The sequence below is a fragment of the Notamacropus eugenii genome, chromosome 2, assembly GCF_028372415.1.
Source record: "Notamacropus eugenii isolate mMacEug1 chromosome 2, mMacEug1.pri_v2, whole genome shotgun sequence".
NCBI classification, from domain to species: domain Eukaryota; kingdom Metazoa; phylum Chordata; class Mammalia; order Diprotodontia; family Macropodidae; genus Notamacropus; species Notamacropus eugenii.
Window position 1 is genome coordinate 33,400,124 of NC_092873.1, and position 23,229 is coordinate 33,423,352.

General features: G+C 35.8%; 1 protein-coding gene across 1 annotated transcript; it reads left to right on the forward strand.

The window, feature by feature from the left end:
* The first annotated feature begins 878 nt into the window (after positions 1-878).
* Positions 879-2,509, forward strand: SLC25A27 (solute carrier family 25 member 27). Its single transcript, XM_072639728.1, has one exon. It carries the CDS (start codon positions 1,082-1,084, stop codon positions 2,042-2,044), a length of 963 nt encoding a protein of 320 aa, XP_072495829.1. The 5' UTR covers positions 879-1,081; the 3' UTR covers positions 2,045-2,509.
* The last annotated feature ends 20,720 nt before the right edge of the window (positions 2,510-23,229 follow it).

The window sequence follows — 23,229 nt, forward strand, 5'->3', positions numbered from 1 at the left end:
TGTATGTACATGACAATTTTTCCCTCGTTTTGTTTTTGCTTAACATAAAAAATAATAAAAAAAAAATTTTTGAGTCTTTACAAGTATTTTATAGCTTTGGTAAATTGATTTCCTGATATATTACGCATTTTGTAGTTATTTGGAATGAGATTTCCCTGTATATTGTTGCCTTGACTTTTGTTATTATTACATAGAAATGCTATTTTTGAAAAGTCCTTTTTGTGGCCCACAACCTTATAGAAGCTATTATCTTAGTATCATTGCTGATTCCCTAGGAATTTTTTAAGTAAGCTATCATATCATCAGTAAATAGAGGTAATTGTTTTCTCTTTTTTTAAACCTATCTTTATGCCTATTTTTTCTTTCTCTTGCCTTAATACTATTGCCAGAATTTCTAGAACCATGTCAAAATATATGCGTATATAGTAAGGTTCTAGTATATCTCTATTGTAGATGATGCTGGCTTTTGGTTTTAGATATTTTTGTGATGCTAAAAAAGTCACTTTATGCCTCTATTTTGTAGGGTTTTAGCATAAATGGGTGTTGTTCTTTGTCAAAAGCATTTTTATCTATTGAAATAATTGTGGGGTTTTATTGTTTTTAATATGATTATATTGATTTGTTTTCCTAATATTGAAGTATTCTTATATCTCTGTTATAAATAGAACTTGGTCATGGTGAATGACTTCTTTAATGAATCTTTCAGAACTGCATTTAAATTTTTAAATTTATATTTATTAATGATATTGGTCTAGAGTTCTTCACTTTATTCTCTGGTTTAGGTATTAGAATTATATTTTCATCATAAGAGAACCTAGTAGAGTGATTACCTTTCCAATTTTTAGAGACGGGCCCTCTGATCTAAGTCAGGTGAAGAGGGTTGACAGGGAGGGCAGGCAGGTGGCAGGTAGGTTCCCCTCGGGGAATCGTTGGGCGGACTTCTTGGGGGATCGTTGGCCTGAGCTCCGCGGGAGATGGTTCTGAACAGGCAGCTCTCTGTTTGAGATAGGGTTGCCCACCGGTTGGGAGGCAAGCCGTCAGGAAAGGAAGAGGAAAGGGTTTAAGCTTGTCCTGTTGCTGAATGTCCCACCAGGTGGAGGAAGAAAGAAATTTGGCACTCGTTCAGAGATGGCCCAAAACGAGCACATTCATATTGTCCTCCTTCGCGTCTGTTGTGGCGGAGATATCAACCTTTCCTCTTGAACTCACAAAAACTCGACTCCAAATGCAAGGAGAAGCTGCGCTTAACCGTTTTTTCAAAGACAGAACGCCCTACCGGGGCATGATAAAGACAACCATTGGCATCATACAGGAGGAAGGCTTTCTAAAGCTTTGGCAAGGAGGAGTATCTGCAATTTATAGACAAGTAGTGTATTCTGGTTTCCGAATGGTCATCTATGAATATCTACGTGATTCTGTTTTTGGGAAAACCAAAAATAACATATTTCCTCTTTGGCAGTCAGTCATAGCTGGAACACTGTCTGGTGCATTTGCTCAGTTTTTTTCTAACCCTGCTGATCTCGTGAAGGTTCAAATGCAGATGGAAGGAATAAGGAAACTCCAAGGAGAGCCTTCACGATTTCATGGTGTGCATCATGCCTTTCTAAAAATCTTGAAAGAGGGAGGAGTGCGTGGCCTTTGGGCAGGCTGGGTGCCAAACGTCCAGAGAGCTGCCTTGGTGAATATGGGAGATTTAGCCACTTACGATTCAGTGAAGCATTTGTTATTACAGAATACACCACTTGAGGACAATGTAATGACTCATAGTTTGGCAAGTATAAGTTCTGGATTGGTATCTTGTCTTCTGGGAACACCAGCTGATGTCATCAAAAGCCGAGTGATGAACCAGCCAACAGATAAGAAAGGAAAGGGACTGCTGTATAAATCATCAACTGACTGCTTGATTCAAAGTATAAGAGGTGAAGGATTTATGAGTCTATATAAAGGTTTTTTACCAAGTTGGCTGCGAATGATGCCTTGGTCATTGGTATTCTGGCTTACTTACGAAAAAATCCGACTTATGAGTGGAGTTGATCCATTTTAAGACTTTAAAAAAACATATACATTCAACATCATCAGAAGGTGGGTATTCATAGATTGTGCCTCATACTATTATTGCTTCTTCAGGAAGATACTATTTTGTCAAGAATGTACTTTGTTGGGTAGCAGCCCTAAATTTTCCTTCTCAAGATCCAAGTGTCCTTGGCCTCTTCTCTTGCTCCAGGAAAGGTTCTAGGTATATAAGACCTAATGAACTCCAACCCAGTATTTTCTATAAAAGAATCTGATCCTGGATCCTGACCACCCTACAACCTGGAATGTAGTCCCTGGGACACTCATTTGGATACTACAAGGCAACTTCAAGGAATTCCAGTGATGAAGCAGCTGCTCAGGCTAGAACATAAAAATACATGCTAGAACATAAAAAAAGCATATGTCTCTCCTGAAATATACATAGCCAGGGAAGTCAATCTTCTTAGCAATTAAAGTTTGAAAATGCACTAAAAAATGAGATAAATGGATAAGATGATAAATAGAGGTGTTGAGTTTCTTAAGTGCAGGATGGAGTTGATGAATTTCTCCTAGATGAAAAATAAGGCTGAAAACTGAGTCTACTGTAACTTCAACAGTAAACAGATCTGCCTTGAATAGCCAAAATTCCAAGACAAAAGTTGACAAAATTTAGTATCTGGAGAAGTAGCAAACACAGAAATGCAGTCTTGGGAAAAACAAACTTAAATTTTTAAATTTATTTAAATATTTAACTATTCTATAGGTCTAAGACCTTTTATTCCTTATGGTTAATTACTGAATTTTTACATATTAACTAAAGTTTATCTGTATATGATCCTGTTTCCTCCTTCTGTTCTGAATACCCTGTCAAAGGTATTTACAAACTGAGGTAGCTATTGGAAGTAAGTCACAGTTGGCATACTTCCTTCTTTCTATTAACTTTTTTCTACTCAGAGATTCCATAGATTACCTAAAAAAAGAGTTAGCTATCAATCTAGCTAGGGTCTCATGATTTGACCAGGCCTTTATAAAATAGTAAACTGGCCTTTGTTCATGGCTAATAACCCACAATGGCATACTCTTTTTTTCAATAAATTTATGCTGACCTATGTAATGCTCTTTCGCCCATTACTGCTTAAGGAAGTAATATTATAACCATGGCACAAAGCCAAACCTAAAACGGGTTCTGAGTAACAACTCTGGCCTTGTTATGATGGTTCTGTAAACACCTGAGTTAACGAGTCATAATGATGATAAGCTTGTATGAGACTGACCATGCTGGGTGTCATAGGATCAATTAAACAATATAAAATTTATCAATAATGTAATGATAACATTTATATTTTATCAGTGTCTTTCTACAGAAGTCCTACCTATAGTCTGTGATCTCCAAATTTGTGCCTCTTGGGGTGTTCTAGTAGTATACAGTTGCAGAAGAAGGATTTTTCTTTCTTTAGCCTTTTAGATGACCTTAATTTGCATGACTTTTGTCAAAACTGGTTCAAATGAATTAGGTTAAAACATTTAACAAAATGTAACTATAAATTCCTAAATGTCTGAACTTGAATAGTTGAGGTATTTTAACTCTTTATGACTTGTGATTTCTTAAATCAAAACCACAAAAGTTTTGCTAATTTAATCCTAAGCATACTGAACGAAGACCAAATAAGGACCAAAAACCTGTCAGCTTTATTCTTTGGTCTTTAAGAACTAACAGTAATGTCTCTATCTATCTCTAACATATAGATGATTCACAGCAAATCAAAGTGACCACACGTTTTATTGTCTTGCCCATGTTCATTTAGACATAAACAAGTTCAGGCTCTTTTTATTCCTCACAATCTCATATTTTTAATTCCGTGTTACATAATAGCAAGTGCTCAGCATATCTATCATCCTTCATGTGTTTATTTTTAATAGATTTCAATTTCTTCTCCAACTTGGTAAATTGTAATAAATCTTTTCAAAAATACAATTCTCTTTTAACATGGATTCACTTTTGTAGCTCCCAATAGTCAAATAAATGAGATTTCTTAGATCTTTTTGATAAATCATGTTTTTACTTTTTCCACATATTTGATATGCTTATATTTTGTCTTTTCATTTAGTTGCAAGCCCTTTGAGGGTGGGAACTGGTCCTCTATTTTTTTTCTTTTTAATATTTCTGTTACCTTCATTATACCTTCCAAATAGCTCTGCAGTTGTAAATGTCTGGCAGACACTGGTTGTTTGTTTGTTTGTTGTCCTTCGTATTCAAAGAGGACCAAAATGACATCACCATTGTAAAGTGAAATTTCAGTGTGTCTGACTATGTCTGATCAGAGCAATACGAGTTCAGAATGCTCTACCACAGGTTGGGCAGAGATAGTCCGTATGAATATTTGGGGTGGATATCCCAAATTTGTGCATCCTGCATTTACTTTGTGCTGTCTCAATTCTGCTTTGCTTAAAGAGCACAACACTTTTCCTTATGTGAGCATGTGATGCAGGTACAAAAGCTAACTGAGGAAAATAATTAGTTAAAAATTAGAATTGGGCAAGTAGAAGCTAATGACTCCATAAAACATCAAGAATAACTCAAACAAAATCAAATGAATAAAAAAAAAGAAGAAAATGTAAAATACCTCATTGGAAAAAACAAATAATCTGGAAAATAGATCCAGGAGAGATCATTAAAGAATTGTTAGTCTACCCGAAAGCGATGATCAAAATAAGAGCCTAGACAGCACCTTTTAAGAAATTATCAAGGAAAACTGCCCTGAGATCCTGGAACCAAAGGGTAAAATAATCATTGAAAGAAATAGATCACCTCCTGAATGGGATCCTAAAATGAAAATGCCAAGAATATTGTAGCCACATTCCAGAATTATCAGGTCAAGGAAAAAAATACTGCAAGAAGCCAGAAAGAAACAATTTAAATATCATGGAACTACAGCAAGGATTGTGCAGGACCTAGTAGATTCCACATTAAAGTATCAGAGGACCTGGAATATGATATTTCATTAGGCAAAGGAATTTATATTATAACCAAGGATCAACTACACAGTAAAGCTGACTATAATCTTTCAGGGAAGGAGATGGACATTCAGTGAACTAGGGGACTTCCAAACCTTCCTCATTAAAAGACCAGAGCTCATCAGGAAATTTGATTTTCAAATACAAAACTTAAGAGAAGTATATAAAGCTAAACAGGAAAGAAGAAAAATGTTATTCAATAAGTGTACACTTTTAATATCCCTTCATGGGAAGATGATAATTGTAACAATTGAGAATTGTATCATTACTGGACATTTGGAAGGGGAATACGTAGACAGAGGGTGTGGGTATAAGTTGACTTTGATATGATGCTAAAAATTTAATTAAGATGTGAAAAAAAGGATTGTATGGGGAGAAGAAGAAAGAGAAAAAGGTAAATTACATCACAAGAAATGGTGCAAAGACCTATTACAGCAGAGGGAAAGAAGGGAGGGAGGTAAGCATTGTTTGAACATTACTCTCATCGAATTTGATTCAAAGAGAGAATAAAATACACACTCACTTGGGCATAGAAATCTATCTTACCTTATAGGAAATAGGAGGGGTAAGGAGAAAAAAGGGAGGGGGTAGTTAGAAGGGAAAAGAGAAGGAGGAAGTGGTAAGGAAAAGGGCAAATAAAAGGGAGTGGGGATTGATAGAAGGGAGGGCAAATTGAGGGAGGCATTGGTCAGAAGCAAAACATTAGTGAGAAGTGAAAGGGAGAAAGGACAGAGAAAAGCATATATAAGGGGGAAATAGGAGGGAGACAAAAGACACAGTTAGAAATCACAATTGTGAATATGAATGGGATGAACTCTATCATAAAATGAAAGCAGATAGCAGAATGGATTAAAAACCATAATCCTATAGTATGTTGTTTACCAGAAACATATCTGAAGCAGAGAGATACACACAGAGTAAAAGTAAAAGGATGGAGCAGAATATATTGTACTTCAGATGAAGTAAAAAAAAAAAAGCAGAGGCAGCAACCCTGACCTCAGACAAAGCAGAAGCAAAAAATAGATCTAACTAAACGAGATAAGGGATGAAACTACAGTCTCCTAAAAGGCACCATAGACAATGATCGATACTATATACAATATCAATACTAAACATATAAGTACCAAGTGTTATAGCATCCAAATTCTTAGAGAAGTTAAAGGAGTTATAGGAAGAAATAGACCACAAAACTATATGAGTGGGGGACGTCAAACTCTCCTTCTCAGAACTACATATTTCTAACAACAAAGTAAGCAGGAAAGAAGTGAATAAAATCTTAGAAAACTTAGATACAATAGACTTTTGGAGAAAACTGAATGGGGATAAAAAGGAATTGTGGTACATGGCACCTATACAACACTGACCATGTACTAGGACATTTAAAACCTTACAATCTAAAGCAGAAAGGCAGAAATATTAAAAGCATACTTTTCAAATCAAGATACAATAAAAATTATATGTAATAAAGGACCATGGAAAGATACACTAAAGATTAATTGGAAACTAAATTGGTTGGTTTGTTTGGTGGTTGTCCACCTTTGAAGAGGACCAAAATGACATCACCATGATAAAGTGAAATTTCAGTGTGTCTGACTGTGGCTGATCAGACCAATATGAGCTTGGAATGCTCTACCACAGGTTGGGCACAGATAGTCTGTGTGAATATTTGGGGTGGATATCCCAATTTTGTGCATCCTGCATTTACTTTGTGCTGTCTAAATTCTGGTTTGCTCAAAGCGCACAGCACCCTTTCTGATGTGGGCATGCCATGCTGAGCAGTCCTGTGCCAGTGTTTCCCATGTTGCACAATCAGACCCAAAGTTCTTGAGAGAGACCTTGAGAATGTCCTTGTATTGTTTCTTCTGGCCACTACGTGACCTGCCTGCCCCATGCAAGTTCTCCATAAAATAGTCCTTTTGGCAAGTGAACATTTTGCATTCGAACAATGTGGCCAGCCCATCGGAGTTGTGCTCTCTGAAACACCTTTTGAATTGCTCGAGCAAGGACTTCGCTGTCTGGCACCTTATCCTGCCAGGCGATCCTCAGAATCTTCCTAAGACAGTTCAAATGGAAATGATTCAGTTTTCTGGCATGGCGCTGGTAGACTATCCATGTTTCACAAGCATATAACAATGAGGTCAGCACAATGGCTCTGTAGACCTTCAGTTTGGTAGTCAGTCTAATATCTCTTGTCTCTCAAACTTTTCTTCTGAGCCTCTCAAACACTGAGCTAGCTCTGGCAATGCATGCATCAACCTCATTGTCAATGTGTACATCCCCGGAAAGTACACTACCAAGGTAAGTTAACTTATCAACAGCATTCAAAAGTTATCCATTTGTTGTAACCAATGGTTCCCCATATGGATGGTGTGGTGGTCACTAATGCAGCACCTGTGTTTTTAGTGTTAATTATTAGGCCAAAATTAACACAGGCAGTAGAGAATCGATCCATACTTTGTTCCATCTCAGCTTCAGAGGCTGCATTGAGTGCACAGTTATCTACAAACAGAAAATCATGCACCAACACTTTCTCCACTTTGATCTTGGCTTTTAACCTTTTCCAATTGAAGAGCTTATCATCAGTATGATAGTTGACCATGATGCCATGCACATCCTCATTGAAAGCATTTGTAAATATGGCTGCAAACATCAAGCTAAAAAGCATGGCAGCAAGCACACCACCCTCTTTCATGCCACTGGTAACTGGGAAGGCACAAGAGGTTTTCATTATCCAGAACCCGGGCAAACATGCCATCATGAAATTGACTTACAATATTGTTGAACTTCTCTGGGCAATCAAATTTTGACATAATTTTCCACAAGCCCTTGCAACTAACTGTGTCAAAATCCTTGGTCAGATCCACAAATGTTTTATACAGACCTGTGTTTTGCTCCTGGCATTTTTCCTGGAGTTGTGGAGCAGTAAACACCGTCAACTGTTCCTCAACCTTTTCTGAAGCCATGCTGGCTCTCAGATACTATTGACTAGTTAAAGCTTAATTATTTCATGTTTCTTGATTCAGAAATTTGTGATAATTCTGTTAGACTAGGCTGAAATGTAGTGCAGTCAAATTATATAGAACCTGTAGAATAATGGGGATAACTGAGCAAATTCAAAATAAGATGCAAATGGGAATTTTGAAACTACAGAAAAAATTTAAACTTTTCAAACACCTTCAGGATCATCCATGTATAGCTGAAAGGCAAATTACCAGCCATTAATATATTTCCATCCCTCCAGGAACTCTTCTAGAATAACTTACCCAATTGCTTTATGGATTGGAGATTAAAAAAAGAACTTTTGAAAAATGTAGTATAATTCAAATTCTTCTTAAGTCAGGCAGTTCTTGACATCATTTGGTCCAAATCTGTAAAGTCTTGGGTAAACACTAGAAAGCCAAATTTTCAATTTTTTATGTTCCCTTAGGAACATTGATTTATTACAACTAAAAGACACTTCACAGTGAAATAATAATTAGAATTTGGGGAGATTTTTCTTTTTCCTTCTCCTGGAATTTAAATTTAATTTGTTTTTGTTCATTTCATGATGTGAGGAAAATGATCAGCTGATAAAGATATAATTTTTAAATGCAAATTTTTCAAATAATTTTTTTCAAAAAATTTTCAAAATATAATTTTTTTCAAATATTTAAAATGCTTAATGTGCCCTATGTGTACAGTTAGAATTCTAGATGTTTTCTCTTGTGTTCAAGTTTCATTTTCTCTCTCTAAATATAGTGGCTTTTGTGATGTTAATCATGTTCTTATTCCAGTGTGTTAAGCGCTGCATGAAGTTAGCAGTTAACATATTCATTCTGTGAGGATCATACTTTATGTTCCTACTTGTTTTAAATAAAACTAAATGATAATACCAAAAAAGAGAGAATAATTTGTGTAGTACTGGAACTTTTAGTGCCCTTTAAAAGTTTGATAGAACTCTCCTTTGGATTCATAATGATCCTCAGTTCTCTGGCTGAGTTTTGCTGTAGCAAAGAGCACTGCCATACTGCTGTCCTATTCAGAGAAACTTCTGTGTTTTTTGTTTTCTATAGCCCTAGGAAGAGGGAGGGGTAGAACTGAGTTCCGTGGAAGGCGTGTGGATCTCCTTATGCAGCCCTGCCTGAACACTAACAGAAGGGATTCTAAATGACCACATTAAGGTTTGGATTTACCCTTCTCTGCTATTAGTTTATCAGGTTTTTGCCTTGTTTGAGTTCTTGTTGCCCTTAGAGACAGCTGAAACTGCTTTATATATTGAACATAATTTGTATTTTCAAGAAGTGTGAGGAGTCATGAGGATTATAGAAAATGATTCATCTTCCATCTTGATGGTCTCATGACTCAGAACTCAGTATTTACATCTTAAAGAAAAACAATTTAAAACTTTAAATTCTTTCTCTGTCTTCTCTCCTGTCTCTCAGACACACACACACACACACACACACACACACACACACAGAGACAGAGAGACAAAGAGACAGAGAGAGAGAGAGAGAGAGAGAGAAATAAGTACCTTCTTCCCCTTGGGAGACAGAGATTCAAGGGAACATAGGATAGAAAAGAGGAAATCAAAGTAGTAGTATATGATCAAAGTTTTAGAATTGTAAGAGATCTTAGAAACCATCTGTTTCAAATTCATTTTACAGATGAGGAAACTGAGGCCCAGAAAGTCTTTACTTGTTAGATCAATGGCTGCTACTACTCCTACTTACTGCATATCACTGAGATTGTAAGGACTAGAATACGGGTAGCTGCTGCTCCCAAAAGGACCAAGTACTTCTATGGTCCTACACCAGAAAGTAACTTCTTCGGGAGCCAAGACCAGAATTCTGCAAGGAGTGACCACCAGAGCAATATTCTTCTCATTTGTCTTGTTTAATGAAGCTACACTCAAACACTGTTAACTCCAACTAGACTCATCCCCCGATGGTTATCAATTTCTCATACCCTTTTACCTTCTACAATCCCGAGATACTGAATCTCAAGTACAGAGTACAGGTCATTCTCTCATTCCCATCAACCTCAATACTAGCCTCATTTATAATGCTCCAAGTCAAATCTGCCCACCATCCCTGTACCAATTTAGCCTCCAAGATCAATTTAACTTATCTATCTGCTTATCTATCCATAATCTCTTGAACTCCACATTACCAATTAAGTATTTCAAACTAGATGTCACACAGGTATCTTAAACTCTCCCGTTGCATATTCCCAAACTTATTCCTTTTCAAAACGTACCTGTCCCTATCAAACTTCTGTAAAACCAGAACTGACTTTTTGGTTTCCAGTGTTTCCCAGCCCGAAATCTAATTCCAAAGTCATACACAGTTCTTAACAGATTCCCAGTTATACTTCCTTCTGGTTCTGCCTCTATAAGATATGGAACTCATTCTCACTTGGGTGTGGGGAATCTCTGTGTTGGATTAACTCTAACATGCTCTCACATAGGTTCCCAGAGAAGGCATACCACCAGACAGTTACAAAACAAATGCTCTCAAAATCATCTAGGAAATTCTGTTTAAGGCAAGTATACTCTTTTCTTGCCTTTCTATTTTGTGAACCTCTATTGAGGTATTTCTAATTATACAATCAGCTGCTCACAATAATGACCTTTTTAGATGTTAAACATGAACATTTACTTAAAGTAAGGCAATTAATAATGTGATATTCATAAATAATTACATCATAATTCATGCATAAACCTCAGCCACAGTAACCCACAAAGCACTATCTATGAAGAATTCACATACACTTAAAGAAATCTACCAAGTAGACATGAGTGAAGAAAATTCGTGTTCAGGGGAACACAATTCTGGAATAGTAAGGTTTGGTGTTTTGTTTCTGCTTAGGAGCTATCCATAAAAGACCCTTCATGAATGCATTTTTTGTAGTAAATAATTGAATACATTTCCACTATTAAGCTGAGTTAATTCAAGTTGTGCTTGACTAACATCTCATTAGGAAGATGTTGCAACCAAACTAGTCGATTAGCTGCTAATACTTCTGCTTTATCTTTCTAGGTTCAAACTATAAATAGATAAATTATGTTTATTACTCAATCATACAACAGTCATCACTTCCATATTTTCCCATATTGACCCACCTAATCATTGAAGCCTAGTGAGTTCTCCCATTCACTGGAGTCTTTAATAGCTTGTCATTTTAAAAACTCAGCAATAACTGTCTCAGAACTTTGAGTTCAGGAGCAACAGCTTTAGCAAATGTAATCCCCTCAGAATTCTGAGCACAATTAACTCAGAAACAAATTTTAAAGGGGACAGTACATTATATTAACATACTCCCTTCCAGGAGTGAGTCAAGGGTGGAATGAAAGGTACTCCTCAGGTGAAGGCAATTGATGTTGGAGGGGAGATACTTTGGGAAAGGCTCCCTCAAGGAAAGTGGAGAGTCCTGAGACAAAGCAGGCATCTTCTTAGCAAATCCTAGTGAAAGCAGCAGAAATTAATTGCAGATATTCACAAATACAGCTCCTGGACCACAGGGCATAAAGGAAAAACTCCAAATACAGTGTACCTCTGTCTCCAAGGCCATAGCAGGGTTCTATCAATGGTGAAAACCTTTTTCCCTATAAAACTGGGAGGAGGGAGATAGCAGCATCTCCCCTAAAGAAATCACTATCCAAGAGGCAACCAAAAGAATTCCCCAGACCTGATGATAGACAGCTCCCCACAGCTTATGAGGAGGTTCTTTGTTGGGAGAAACAACCTTAGGGCATCATATTAATGTAATTCAAAAATATGAATCTATTACTTTGTTCTTGTTTTGTACTAATTTTTTTTACTGGCATGATTATGCATCAAGTTTGATAAAAGGATGTTTTCACTATGCATTTCTTTTCTAGCCACTATTATCATTGAATTTCATAATTATTAATTAAAATAATTTTGCTTTATTGAAGGGAAGAATGTTAAAAATTATCTGCTCTGGGTATCAGATGTGCTACCTATATCATTACTCCCTTATTTTCTCTCTATCCCACTGATTCTGAAGTCCTAGTTGCCCATGAAAATCCCTTTTCATCAACCTATGTACTCCTTCATTTCCATTGAGCTCAAGCCTATCTCTTTAGTGTCTCACACTGCCTCTTCCAGTTCTTCTGCTATATAATTAATCAATTTATTTTCATCTTAAACCTCTTCAGTTCTCACCCCTTCCATTTTCTGGTACTCACTGAGAACAAGTTCCTTCCAAGAACACCAGTTCCTTGGCAACCTGTTCTATTACTAGTTAAACTTTCTTTCATAAAAAATAAGAATATCGCAACTTTGTTCCCTATCATTGCTGCAGATTTCCCCTCTTTCATCATGATTCAAGTAACTTCTCCTTTGAAGGGAAGGGAAAGAGAAGAGAATTCATTAAGTGTCTACTATGTTCCTGGGACTGTGCTAAGAATTTTACAAATATCATCTCAATTGATTTTCACAAAACCCCAGGGAGATAGGTGCTACTATTACCCCCATTTTCCTGTTGAAGAAACTCAAACAGACAAAGGATGAGTGATGTACTCCAGGTAAGAAGTGTCTAAGGCTGTATTTGAATTCAGGGCTTCATGGATCCAGATCCAGTGTTCAATCCACTATGGCATCTAGCCATATGGCACCTTGCCTCTTTGAAGTTCATACTATTTAAATTTATCACTCAATCCAAACTCTGTTGGCTGTTAGCTATTAATTCTCAGATAATTTTCAATCTTTCCTCAATCATTCAATATTTGGTTTGAAAATTTTCTCTCAAACCCCAGCCCCCTGCCCTTACATTAGGAGACTGTATATCTCCTCAAATATCCTAACTCCCTAGTTCCTCAATCTATTCTATTTTCATGACCTACTTTGTACACAGAGATAGTCATTCTTTTGATTTATCATTCATAATTGGTTTATGTCAGTGTTCATGAATACTTAAAATTTCTCTGATTACAATTTTTTAACATTCCATCTTTTCCTATAGCTTAAAACCCTTAACACTGTTCATATTCTCATCAAGACCTCCTATACCTCCACCCATCAATATTTTCCCAAAACATTACCCTGGCAGTTGCTATACTCTCCTCTCTTTCTGCTATCAACTCCATGGTGAACCAACTCAACAGCAGCAACTATTTTTAGGTTCCTTGTCAAGCTCCAAACTCAGAATCCCCCTGCCATCTCTCTCCTTAGCTTTCATTTATCTGTTGCTAAATAGAGCCTGTATTTTAATTTAAATGGGAAAATCTTTCCCATTCATTAATAGGCCCATGTGACCTGCTTAAATCACATGAAAGCCTAAGTCACATGGGAGGAGCTTGCTGAATGGGTGAAACAGGAAGGGTGGAGCAGAGTTAGGAGGAAGAGGGTCAGGCTAGTCAGAGCTGGGAAGGACACAGGCAGTCAGACACAACTAAGCTCATGAGTACTTGTTTATGGGAAGGCCCCAGCAGTGGAGGTGTTTGGGGAGACTTAGGAGTGGCTTTGCCCCCTGCAGTGATAATGTATTGACTTCTTGGCTAATATGACTGATTTTGCTTTCTGATTTTGGAATTTGGTTTTCTGGTGTCTGAATAAATGTTTTTCTTCTATTTTCTATATGGAGAGTCTGTTACAGTTTGCAGTTGAGAACTATGTCGGCATATTCATAGTCACCATCAGTGCTGTGAATATTGCCTTGGTGATACAGAGCTATAGAAGTCATGAAGCCACTACAAATTTCTTGAGACTTTTAAAAAAATCTCAACTACATCCTCATTGCAGCAAAGCAAGCTTTCTACCCCTTCCTAATAAATTCTCTATTCCAATCATGACCAAAGAAGTCCCAAAATTTCTGTTCTGTCCTGTAGCCTCTCATGGTGTTTCCTTCCCCAATCTTTTAAAGAACTGGTTATATATTACACAAAAAAGGGTCATCTGATGAGAACTATCTCTCCTCCTCTTCTCATTTCAAATCCCTCTGATATCAGTCTCAATTATATCATTCATTCTGGCCTCTGATGAAGGAGGTCCCTATGCTGCACAGCTGAACTATATGCTTCTTCCTCCTTCCATCTCCAGATATCCTCCATTAGAATCTCCACTCTCTAATATCCAGTCTCTGTCTCCAGACTCCTTTCCTGCTCCATGTCTCATTTTTAAAAAAAGAAGCCTTCAATTGATCCTACCCTTCCTTTTAGCTAGCAGCAAATATTCTGCCAGCTTTTGAAGTTCATTTGTATTTCTTTAAGGATCACTTTATAATGGAATCTACATAAGCATTATATATGCTTTGTTAGAATGATCCCCAGATATCTGAAGCATTTTGTAGTTATTTTGGGTGGAATTTCTCTTTATATTTTTGACTCCTTGATTTTAATTTGCATCTCTCCAATTAATAGTGATTTAGAGCATTTTTTCATATGACTGTAGAGAACTTTAATTTCTTCCTCTGAAAACTGCCTGTTCATATCCTTTGACCATTTATCAATTGGGGTATGACTTGAATTCTTATAAATTTGATTCCGTTCTCTCCTTTATCAGAGACACTGGTTGTAAAAATTGCTTTCCAGATTTCTGCTTCCTTTCTCATCTTGGATGCATCGGCTTGGTTGGTGCAAAAATTTTTTAAATGTAATTTCATCAAAATCATCCATTTTGCATTTCATAATGTTCTCAATCTCTTCTTTAGTTATAAATTCTTCCCTTCTCCATAGATCTGAGAGGTAAATTATTGTTAGCTCTCCCAGTATCAACCTTTATATCTGAATTATGTACCTATTTTGACTTTATCTCAGTATAAAGTGTAAGGTAAGCGGTCTATGCCCAGTTTCTACCATAATATTTTCCAGTTTTCCCAGCATTATTTGTCAAATAGTGAGTTCATACCTCAGAAGCTGAGGACTTGGGGTTTATCAAACAGTAGATTAGTATAGTCATCGACTACTCTGTCTTATTACAGAATTTATTCCACTGAAAACTACCAAGTAATTTTGATTATTGCTGCTTTATAATATAATTTAGGATCTAGTCTAGCTAGGCCACCTTCCCTTGCATTTCCTTTCATTAATTTCCGTGATATTCTGAACCTTTTGTTCTTCCAGATGAATTCTGTTAATGCTTTTTTTAGCTCCATAAAATAATTTTTTTTGTATTTTGACTGGTATGGCACTATATAGGTAAATTAATTTAGAGAGAATTGTCGTTTTTATTATATCAGCTCAGCCTACCTGTGAACAACTGATTTTTTTTTCCAATTATTTTGATCTGACTTTATTTGTGTGAAAAGTGTTATGTAATTGTGTTCATATAGTTCCTGGGTTTGTTTTGGCAGGTAGACTCCCAAATATTTTATATTGTCTACGGTAATTTTAAACCGAATTTCTCTTTCTATCTCATGCTGTTGGACTTTGTTAATAATGTATAGAAATGCTGATCATTTATTTTGTGGGTTTATTTTATGTCCTCCAACTCTGCTAAATTTGTTTATTATTCTAAATAGTTTTGTTCTTGATTCTCTAGTATTCTCTAATTATACCATCATATCATCTGTAAAGAGTGGTAGCTTTGTTTCTTTGTTACCTATTCTAATTCCTTCAATTTCTTTTTCTTCTCTTATTGCTAAAGCTAACATTTCTAGTATGGTATTGAATAACAACAGTGATGATGGGCATCCTTGTTTCACCCCTGATCTTACTGGAAATGCTTATAGCTTATCCCCATTACTTCTAATGTTTGCTGATGATTTTAGATAGATGCTAGCTATCATTTTTAAGGAAGACTCCATTCATTCCTATGCTCTTCAGTGTTTTTAATAGGAATGGGTACTGTATTTTGTGAAATGATTTTTCTGCCTTTATTGAGATAAACATATGATTTCTGTTAGCTTTGTTATTCATATGGTCAGTTATGCTGATAGTTTTCCTAATATTGAATCAGTCTTGTATTCTTGGTACAGATTCTACAGTCATAGTGTATTTTCCTCATGAGAAGTTGCTGAAATCTCAGATAATATTTTGTTTAAAATGTTTGTATCTGTATTCATCAGGGAAATTGGTCTATAATTTTCTTTCTGTTTTAATTCTTCTTGGTTTAGATATTAGCATTATATCTGTACCATAAAAAGAATTAGGTAGGACTCCTTCCTTGCCTATTTTCCCAAACAATTTATATTGCTTTGAAATGAATTGTTCTTTAAATGTTCAGTTGAATTCACTTGTAAATCCCTCTGGCCCTGGGGATTTTTTCTTAGGGGGCTCATTGATGGCTTGTTCAATTACTTTTCTTTTTTAATTGGATTATTTAATTATTTTATCTCTTCTTCCATTAATCTGGACAATTTATATTTTTGTAAATATTCACCCATTTCAATAAGATTGTCTGATTTTTTGGTACACAGTTGGGCAAAATAGCTCCTAATTATTGTGTTCATTTCTTTTTCTTTGATGGTGACTTCCCCCTTCTCATTTTTGATGATGGTAATTTGGTTTTCTTCTATCTTTTCTAAATCACATTAAACAAAAATTCACCTATTTTATTGTTCTTTTTTCTTTTTCATAAAACCAACACTTTGTTGTATTTATTACTTCAATAGCTTTCTTATCTTCAATTTTATTAATCTCTCTGATTTTCAGAATTTCTAATTTGGCATTTAATTGAGCATTCTTAATCTGTTTTTGTCTAATGTTTTTAGTTGCATGCCCAATTCATAGATCTGTTCTTTCTCTATTTTATCCATGTAAACATTGGGAGATATAAAACTTCCACTAAGAACTGCTTTCACTGCAACACTTAAGTTTTCTAATATTGTCTCATTATTGTTATTCTCTTGGATGAAGTTATTGATTGTTTCTATCATTTGTTTTTTGGCCCACTATTCTTCAGGATAAGATAATTTGTTTCCAATTAATTGTTAGTCTGTCTTTCCATGGCCCTTTATTACATGCCATTCTTATTACATCATTATCTGAAAAAATTATATTTAATCTTTTTACCTTTTTTACATTATGCCCTAATTCATGGTCAATTTTTGTGTAGGTGCCATGTACTGTGAAGAAAAATGTATATTCCTTTGCATCACTATTCAGTTTTCTCCAGAGGTCAACTATATCTAACTTTTCTAAAATTTTTTCATCTCCTTACCTTCTTTCTTGTTTATTTTGTGGTTAGATTTATCTAGTTCTGAGAGGTGGAGATTGAGATCCCCCAATAGTATAGTTTTGTTATCTGTTTCTTCCTGTAACTCCCTTAACTTCTCCTTTAAGAATGTAGATGTTGTATCACTTGGTGCATATATGTTTAGTAATGATATTACTTTATTGTCTGTGATGCCTTTTAGCAGGATATAGTTTCCTTCCTTGTCTCTTCTCATTATATCTATTTTTGCTTTTGCTTTGTTTGAGATTAGGATTTCTACCCTTGCTTTTTTTTAACTTCAGCTGAAGCATGTATATTCTGCTGTAGCCTTCTGCCTTTACTCTGTGTGTATCCTTCTTCTTTATACATATGACTTGTAAACAGCATATTATAGGATTATGGTTCTTAATCCACTCTGCTATCTGCCTCCTTTTTTATGGGAGAGTTCACCCTATTCACATTCACAATCATGATCACTATCTGTGTCTTTTCTCTCCATCCTATTTTCCCTCTGGATTATGCTTTTTCTGTTGTTGCTGGTAATTTTTGACTATTGCTGTGAACTTGAATTACCCACCAATGGGGTTCTTCAATTACCAGCTGGATGAACGCTTTTTGGAGATTCCTGCCCAAATAAGGGTTGGAGAACACAAGATCCTCAGTTCTTTCCAACCCTGAGATTCTGTGAACACCTTTCTCTGCAGCCTGCCTAGGTCTTGGTTTGAGTGCCCTGTGTACTCAGGCTTGACTCAGGACCATGTTTCCTGTTCACTCTCTCAGACAAGCATTTGGACAAAACTTTCTTTTCCTCAGGAGGATTAATCAGCCCCTAATTTCCGGCATGTATTAGCTCCATGTTCTCTCCACAGTGCAAGATTCACCACAGTCCAAAGTATTCCCAGGTTGACCAGCTTAAGCTGAACCAAATACTGAAATCTAAAATCACATTTAGCATTGTGAGGAAAGCACAGTGTTGGTGAATTTAATTGCTTAATCCATGCATGTATGTGAGCACCTGTGGAATTAATACAAAAAAATAACTAATGAACTTTTCTCAGGAACAATGAAATTATATTCTCCATGAAGTGTTTATCTCATTTCACAGATTTAGAGCTGGAAAATGCTCTAGTCCCTCCTGAATAAAGAGACAATGTAACTTACACAAAGTCATACCAGGAAGCAAACACCAGAAACTATATTTGAATTTCTTCTTGTCTCCAAATCCACTCTTTGACATCAGTTCACCTTGGGTCCTGCAGACCTGGAATGTCTCCTGTACAAGAAATCTTTGCTTTTTGTATTTTAAAAATAGCATTTCTGGTTACTCAAAGATATTCAAAAGGTTTAGCAGATGTGAATGGAAACAAGGGACCACACTTTTTTTTAGCAATGCTAGTTTTAACATTAGATTTTATACCTGTTAACAAAGAACTTTTAATGACTTCCTATATACTTAATTAGTCACCATGAGAATGAAAGGCAATTATTCCTCTTCTAACCACAGAAAAACAGTGGACTGTTTTAGTCAGAGATTAGAGATTGAAGTGATCCCTTTCATAGGCAGCAAGGTGACACAGTGGATAATGCACTAAGCCTGGAGTCAGGAAGACCTGTGTTCGACAGGCCTCAGATGCTTACCAGCTGTGTGACCGTGGAAAGATCACTGAACTTCTATCTGCATCAGTTTCCTCAATTATAAAATGATTATTATGATCACAGTACTTCAGAGGGTTCCTAAGAGGACCAAACTGCTTAACATTTGTTGCAGTGCTTCATAATCTTTTAACCTAGCTATCATCATCATCATCATTACCTAGTATAATTCGAAGGTCACTGAGAAAGTTCCTTGCTAACAGAATACTGCATCTAACAGACATTTCCTGGTTGTCTATCTTTAGAGAAGTTTTCTATTGGATTAACAAGTTATTTTTTAAAATGAAAATAATCCTGAGGTTAATACATTAAGGCTGTTATTAGTGACTACAGTGGCTCCCCAGTGCCTCTGTGATCAAACATGAAATCCTCTCATTGGCAACTAAAGCCTTTCACAAAAACCTAGCTCCGTCCTATCTTTCTAGTCATCTTATACCTTACTTCACACCACATACTCTTTGATCCAGTCACACTGACCTCCAGGATGTTCCATGAATAAGATACTCCATCTGTTGACTCTGGTCATTTTCTGGCTATTCACCCATGCTTGGAATGTTTTTCCTCCTCCTGTCCACTTACCAGCTTCCTTTAAATCTTAACTAAAGTACCTTCTTCAACAGGAAGGATTTTCCATCCTCTTTGAATTCTAGTGACTTCCATCTCCTACTTTTTTACTATTTATCATATACTGCTCATCTTTGTAAGCTCAAATCCAACTTCAGATACTTAATAACTGTGTGTCTTTGGGCAAGTCACTTAACCCTGTTTGCCTCAGTTTTCACATCTTTAAAATGAGCTGGAGAAGGAAATGGCAAACTACTTCAGCATCTTTTCCAAGAAAAGCCCAATGGAGTCACAAAGACTGAAATGACTGAATAACAAATACCTAATTTTGTATGTATTTGTTTGCATAGTGTCTCCTTGATTAGAATGAAAGCTACTCAAAGGCAGGGCCTGTCTTTTATTTCTTTTTGTATCTCCCTAATTTAGCAGAGTGTCTAGCACATAGCAGACTCTTAAGAAATGTTTATTGATTGACTAATATTTGCCAGTTACACTTTAGTGTCAATTTGAATTACATCTATTTGTTTTATAATCAGAGAGTGAACACACTTAAACTAAAAGATTGGATATTTTAATGAAAAGTTAGGCCTGAAAGAGGAAAGAAAGGGGGCAATTCCTGTAGTTTAAGCCAGAGTAGCAAATGGTTATTGGATGATGGGGTTGTAGGGAGAAAAGGTTATAGGAAAGGGATGTATAGGCTGCTGAAGACAAACTTCAACTGTTTCATAATCTTAGAATAGAACCCATTTTTGTCCATGACATACTTTTGCACATTTATTGTTTCATAGGTGTAGGCCTTCCTCCTCTAAATTCCCACTCTACTACCACTTCAAGAAATAGAAGTGACCCTGGACTCTCATAGTCATACTGAACTAAACGGTACCAAAATCTTAGATGAGCTCATTTTCATTAGAACAAGTGCTTGGCTTAGGCATCTTGTAACATACTCCCTGTGCATTGGTACCTGATAATAGACATATGACCAAAGTTTCCAGGTAATTATATCAATGGAGCAATGGTCTAGGGATAGGTTTTTTAAATGTCTTTCCAAAGGCCCAAAGTCTTCCTTTACTCTGCTGTGGACTAAGGAACTGCTAAAATCAATCTATCAGCAATTATTTGTTAAATTTATTCATTAAATAAACATTTACTAAGCACCTACTATGTGTCAAGCACTGTGCTAAGTACTGGACATACAAAAAAGAGGTCAAAAAATGCCTGCCCTCAAGAAGCTTACAATGCATTGAAGGAGACAATATAAAAACAAATATATACTCTATTATGTGTCAGACAATCACACGTAAGGTACAAGGGGAAAAGTGAAACAGTTCCTCAGCTCAATGAGTTTGTTCTTTCTAGAGAGATAATAGGTAGAAATTATATGTAAGAGCTACATATAAAATATGTACAAAGTATTCATGGAGGGAAAATCTGGGAAGGAGGCACTAACAAGCAAGAGAGTCAGTAAAGGTGTCAAATAAAAGGTATCAGGATCTTGAAGGAAAGCAGGTATTCTAGGAGGGGGAAGATAAAGAGGGAGAGCATTCCAGGCATGTAAGACAGACAGTCAGGGCAAAGGCAGAACAGTAGCAGATAGAATGTTGTGTGAGGTACAGCAAGGCTTATGAAGCTTGAGTAATGTATATCACTAGATAGGGTGGTTGGAACCAGTTTGTGAAAGACTGTGAAATTCCAGCTGTGGGAGTTTATATTTGCTCCTTGAGGTAATAGGGAGCCACTAGAGTTTATTATCTGTTAGTACCTACACTTTGAGGAGTTAAGGATCTCATTTCTAAGTTTCAATTTTTTAAACCATTTAGAGATTCTCTAAAAAGATATTTATTAAACACCTATAGTGTGACAGGTAATATGCTAAATGCTGGGCATACAAAAAAAGGCAAAATACAATCCCTGCCCTCAAAGGAACTTACAGTCTAATGGGAGAGACAGCAAGCAAACAAATAGATAAAATAAATTATATAAAAGATATATAAGAAATGAGAGAAGGAAGAAACTAGGTAAGAGAAGTTGGGAAAAGTTTCCTATAGAAAAATGGGATTTTTGAATAGACTTAAAGAAAACTAGTAGGTAGATATGAGAAAGAAGAACATTTCAGGCATGGGAGACACCCAGAGTAAATGCCTGGAGTTGAAATAATGGAATGTCTTGTTTGTAGAACAGCCAGGAGGGCAGTGCCATTGGATCAAAAGAGCATGAGGTGTAAAATAAGGTGTAAGAAGACTGGAAATGTGAAAGGGTACTAGGCTATGAAGATCTCTGAATGCCAAATGGAATTTTGCATGTGATTCTGGAGGCAATAGGAAGCTGCTGGAATTTACTGAATAGGGATGATGATGTGGTCTGACTTACACTTTAGGAAAATCACTTTGGTGATAACCTGATTGTCCTTTGTATGCAAAGATTGGTGTGTGACTTTGTAATATGGAATGGTGCTGGATTCCCTCTTATAGAATCATAGACAGGAATCATAGAATTGTAGAATGAAAGAGGACTCCAGCACTTATCCCTTCATATTTTCAAAGAACCATACAACATTGTAAAGAAATCTTAGATATCTTTTAGGCCAACACACTTATTTCCAACCCCCTCATTTTACATCATTTTACAGATGGGGAACCAAAGAATTCCATTTGCCAAGGACAGAAAGTTTACATTTTACTGATATGAGGAGTAGAAAATACTCAGATGTTTCAGCTATTGAAACATGAGAATCAAGGTGATAAAACAGCTTTCATATAATTCCAGTTTTCAGATGCTTAACTCAAAAATGTTGTGTCCCAAAAATTCATGTTTGATGTTCTATTTCAAAGGTAACTCTGCTTTTAAAATATAAATGGAAAAAAATTCAGGCATTTTTGGATTCTAGAAATGTTTCCCATTTCAATAAAATACTACATTGTTCACTTAAAATAATAAATAGAGTTTATCTTTGAAACGTCAAACATAATATGTCAATTGTGAGGAGAATTGGAAAATTTGCCAACTTTGAAAAATAAAAAGTCTGAGATTTAAATAAGCTAAAACTATTTGTGGGTTCTTTTCTGAGGATATGCAATTGAACAAAGAGTATTGACAATAATGAGTACATACATCCATATTTAAGTCTAGTGAAAGAATGTGACTTGAGCTTTCATTGTAAGTCTTTTGTGACCATACATGAAACACACACTTCAAGAAGCCCTCTTTGTCACTCCCAAGGGTTTCTATAACAAATACTAACACAATACAGTAATATGAAATTTTTAATTGTCACCTTGTAGAAAGAGTAAATCATTGTTTAGAAGAAAGGAATGAAAAGAAAATTAGTTTATCCTAATTGGTTCAGTTTATAGCAGAACATAATATATTTCAAAAAGAGATCTTTTCCAAATCTTCTATCAAACAAGTAATTATAAAGAGAAATGACTATACATGAAAGGAAAACAAGTTATTTTATAATGATCTGTGCAATCAGTGGCCCTTCTATTACATTTATCTATATTAACTAGTTCTTCAAGTTTCAAATGAATATAATCATTAAAAAATATTATGTTATTACTCAAGGGAAAAGTGTGATATTAAATAAAGCACTAGGTTTAGAGTCAGAAGACCTGGCTTCAAATCTTAACTCTATTACTTGCCAACTGTGAAGTGCTGGCAAAGTCATTTTACCACTCTAAAACTCAGTTTCCCCATCTGTAAAGGGAGGACATTGGACTAAATTATCTCGTACATCCCTTTCAAAATTAAAAACATTTCAAGTATAAGCAGTGAACTCCAGTGGGATAAGATCTATGATTTCTGGTTTCAATAGAACTTTGAGAAGTTGAAAATTTTTCCTAATCTTGGGCTAATAATGCATAAAATTGTTTTCCTACACCTATAA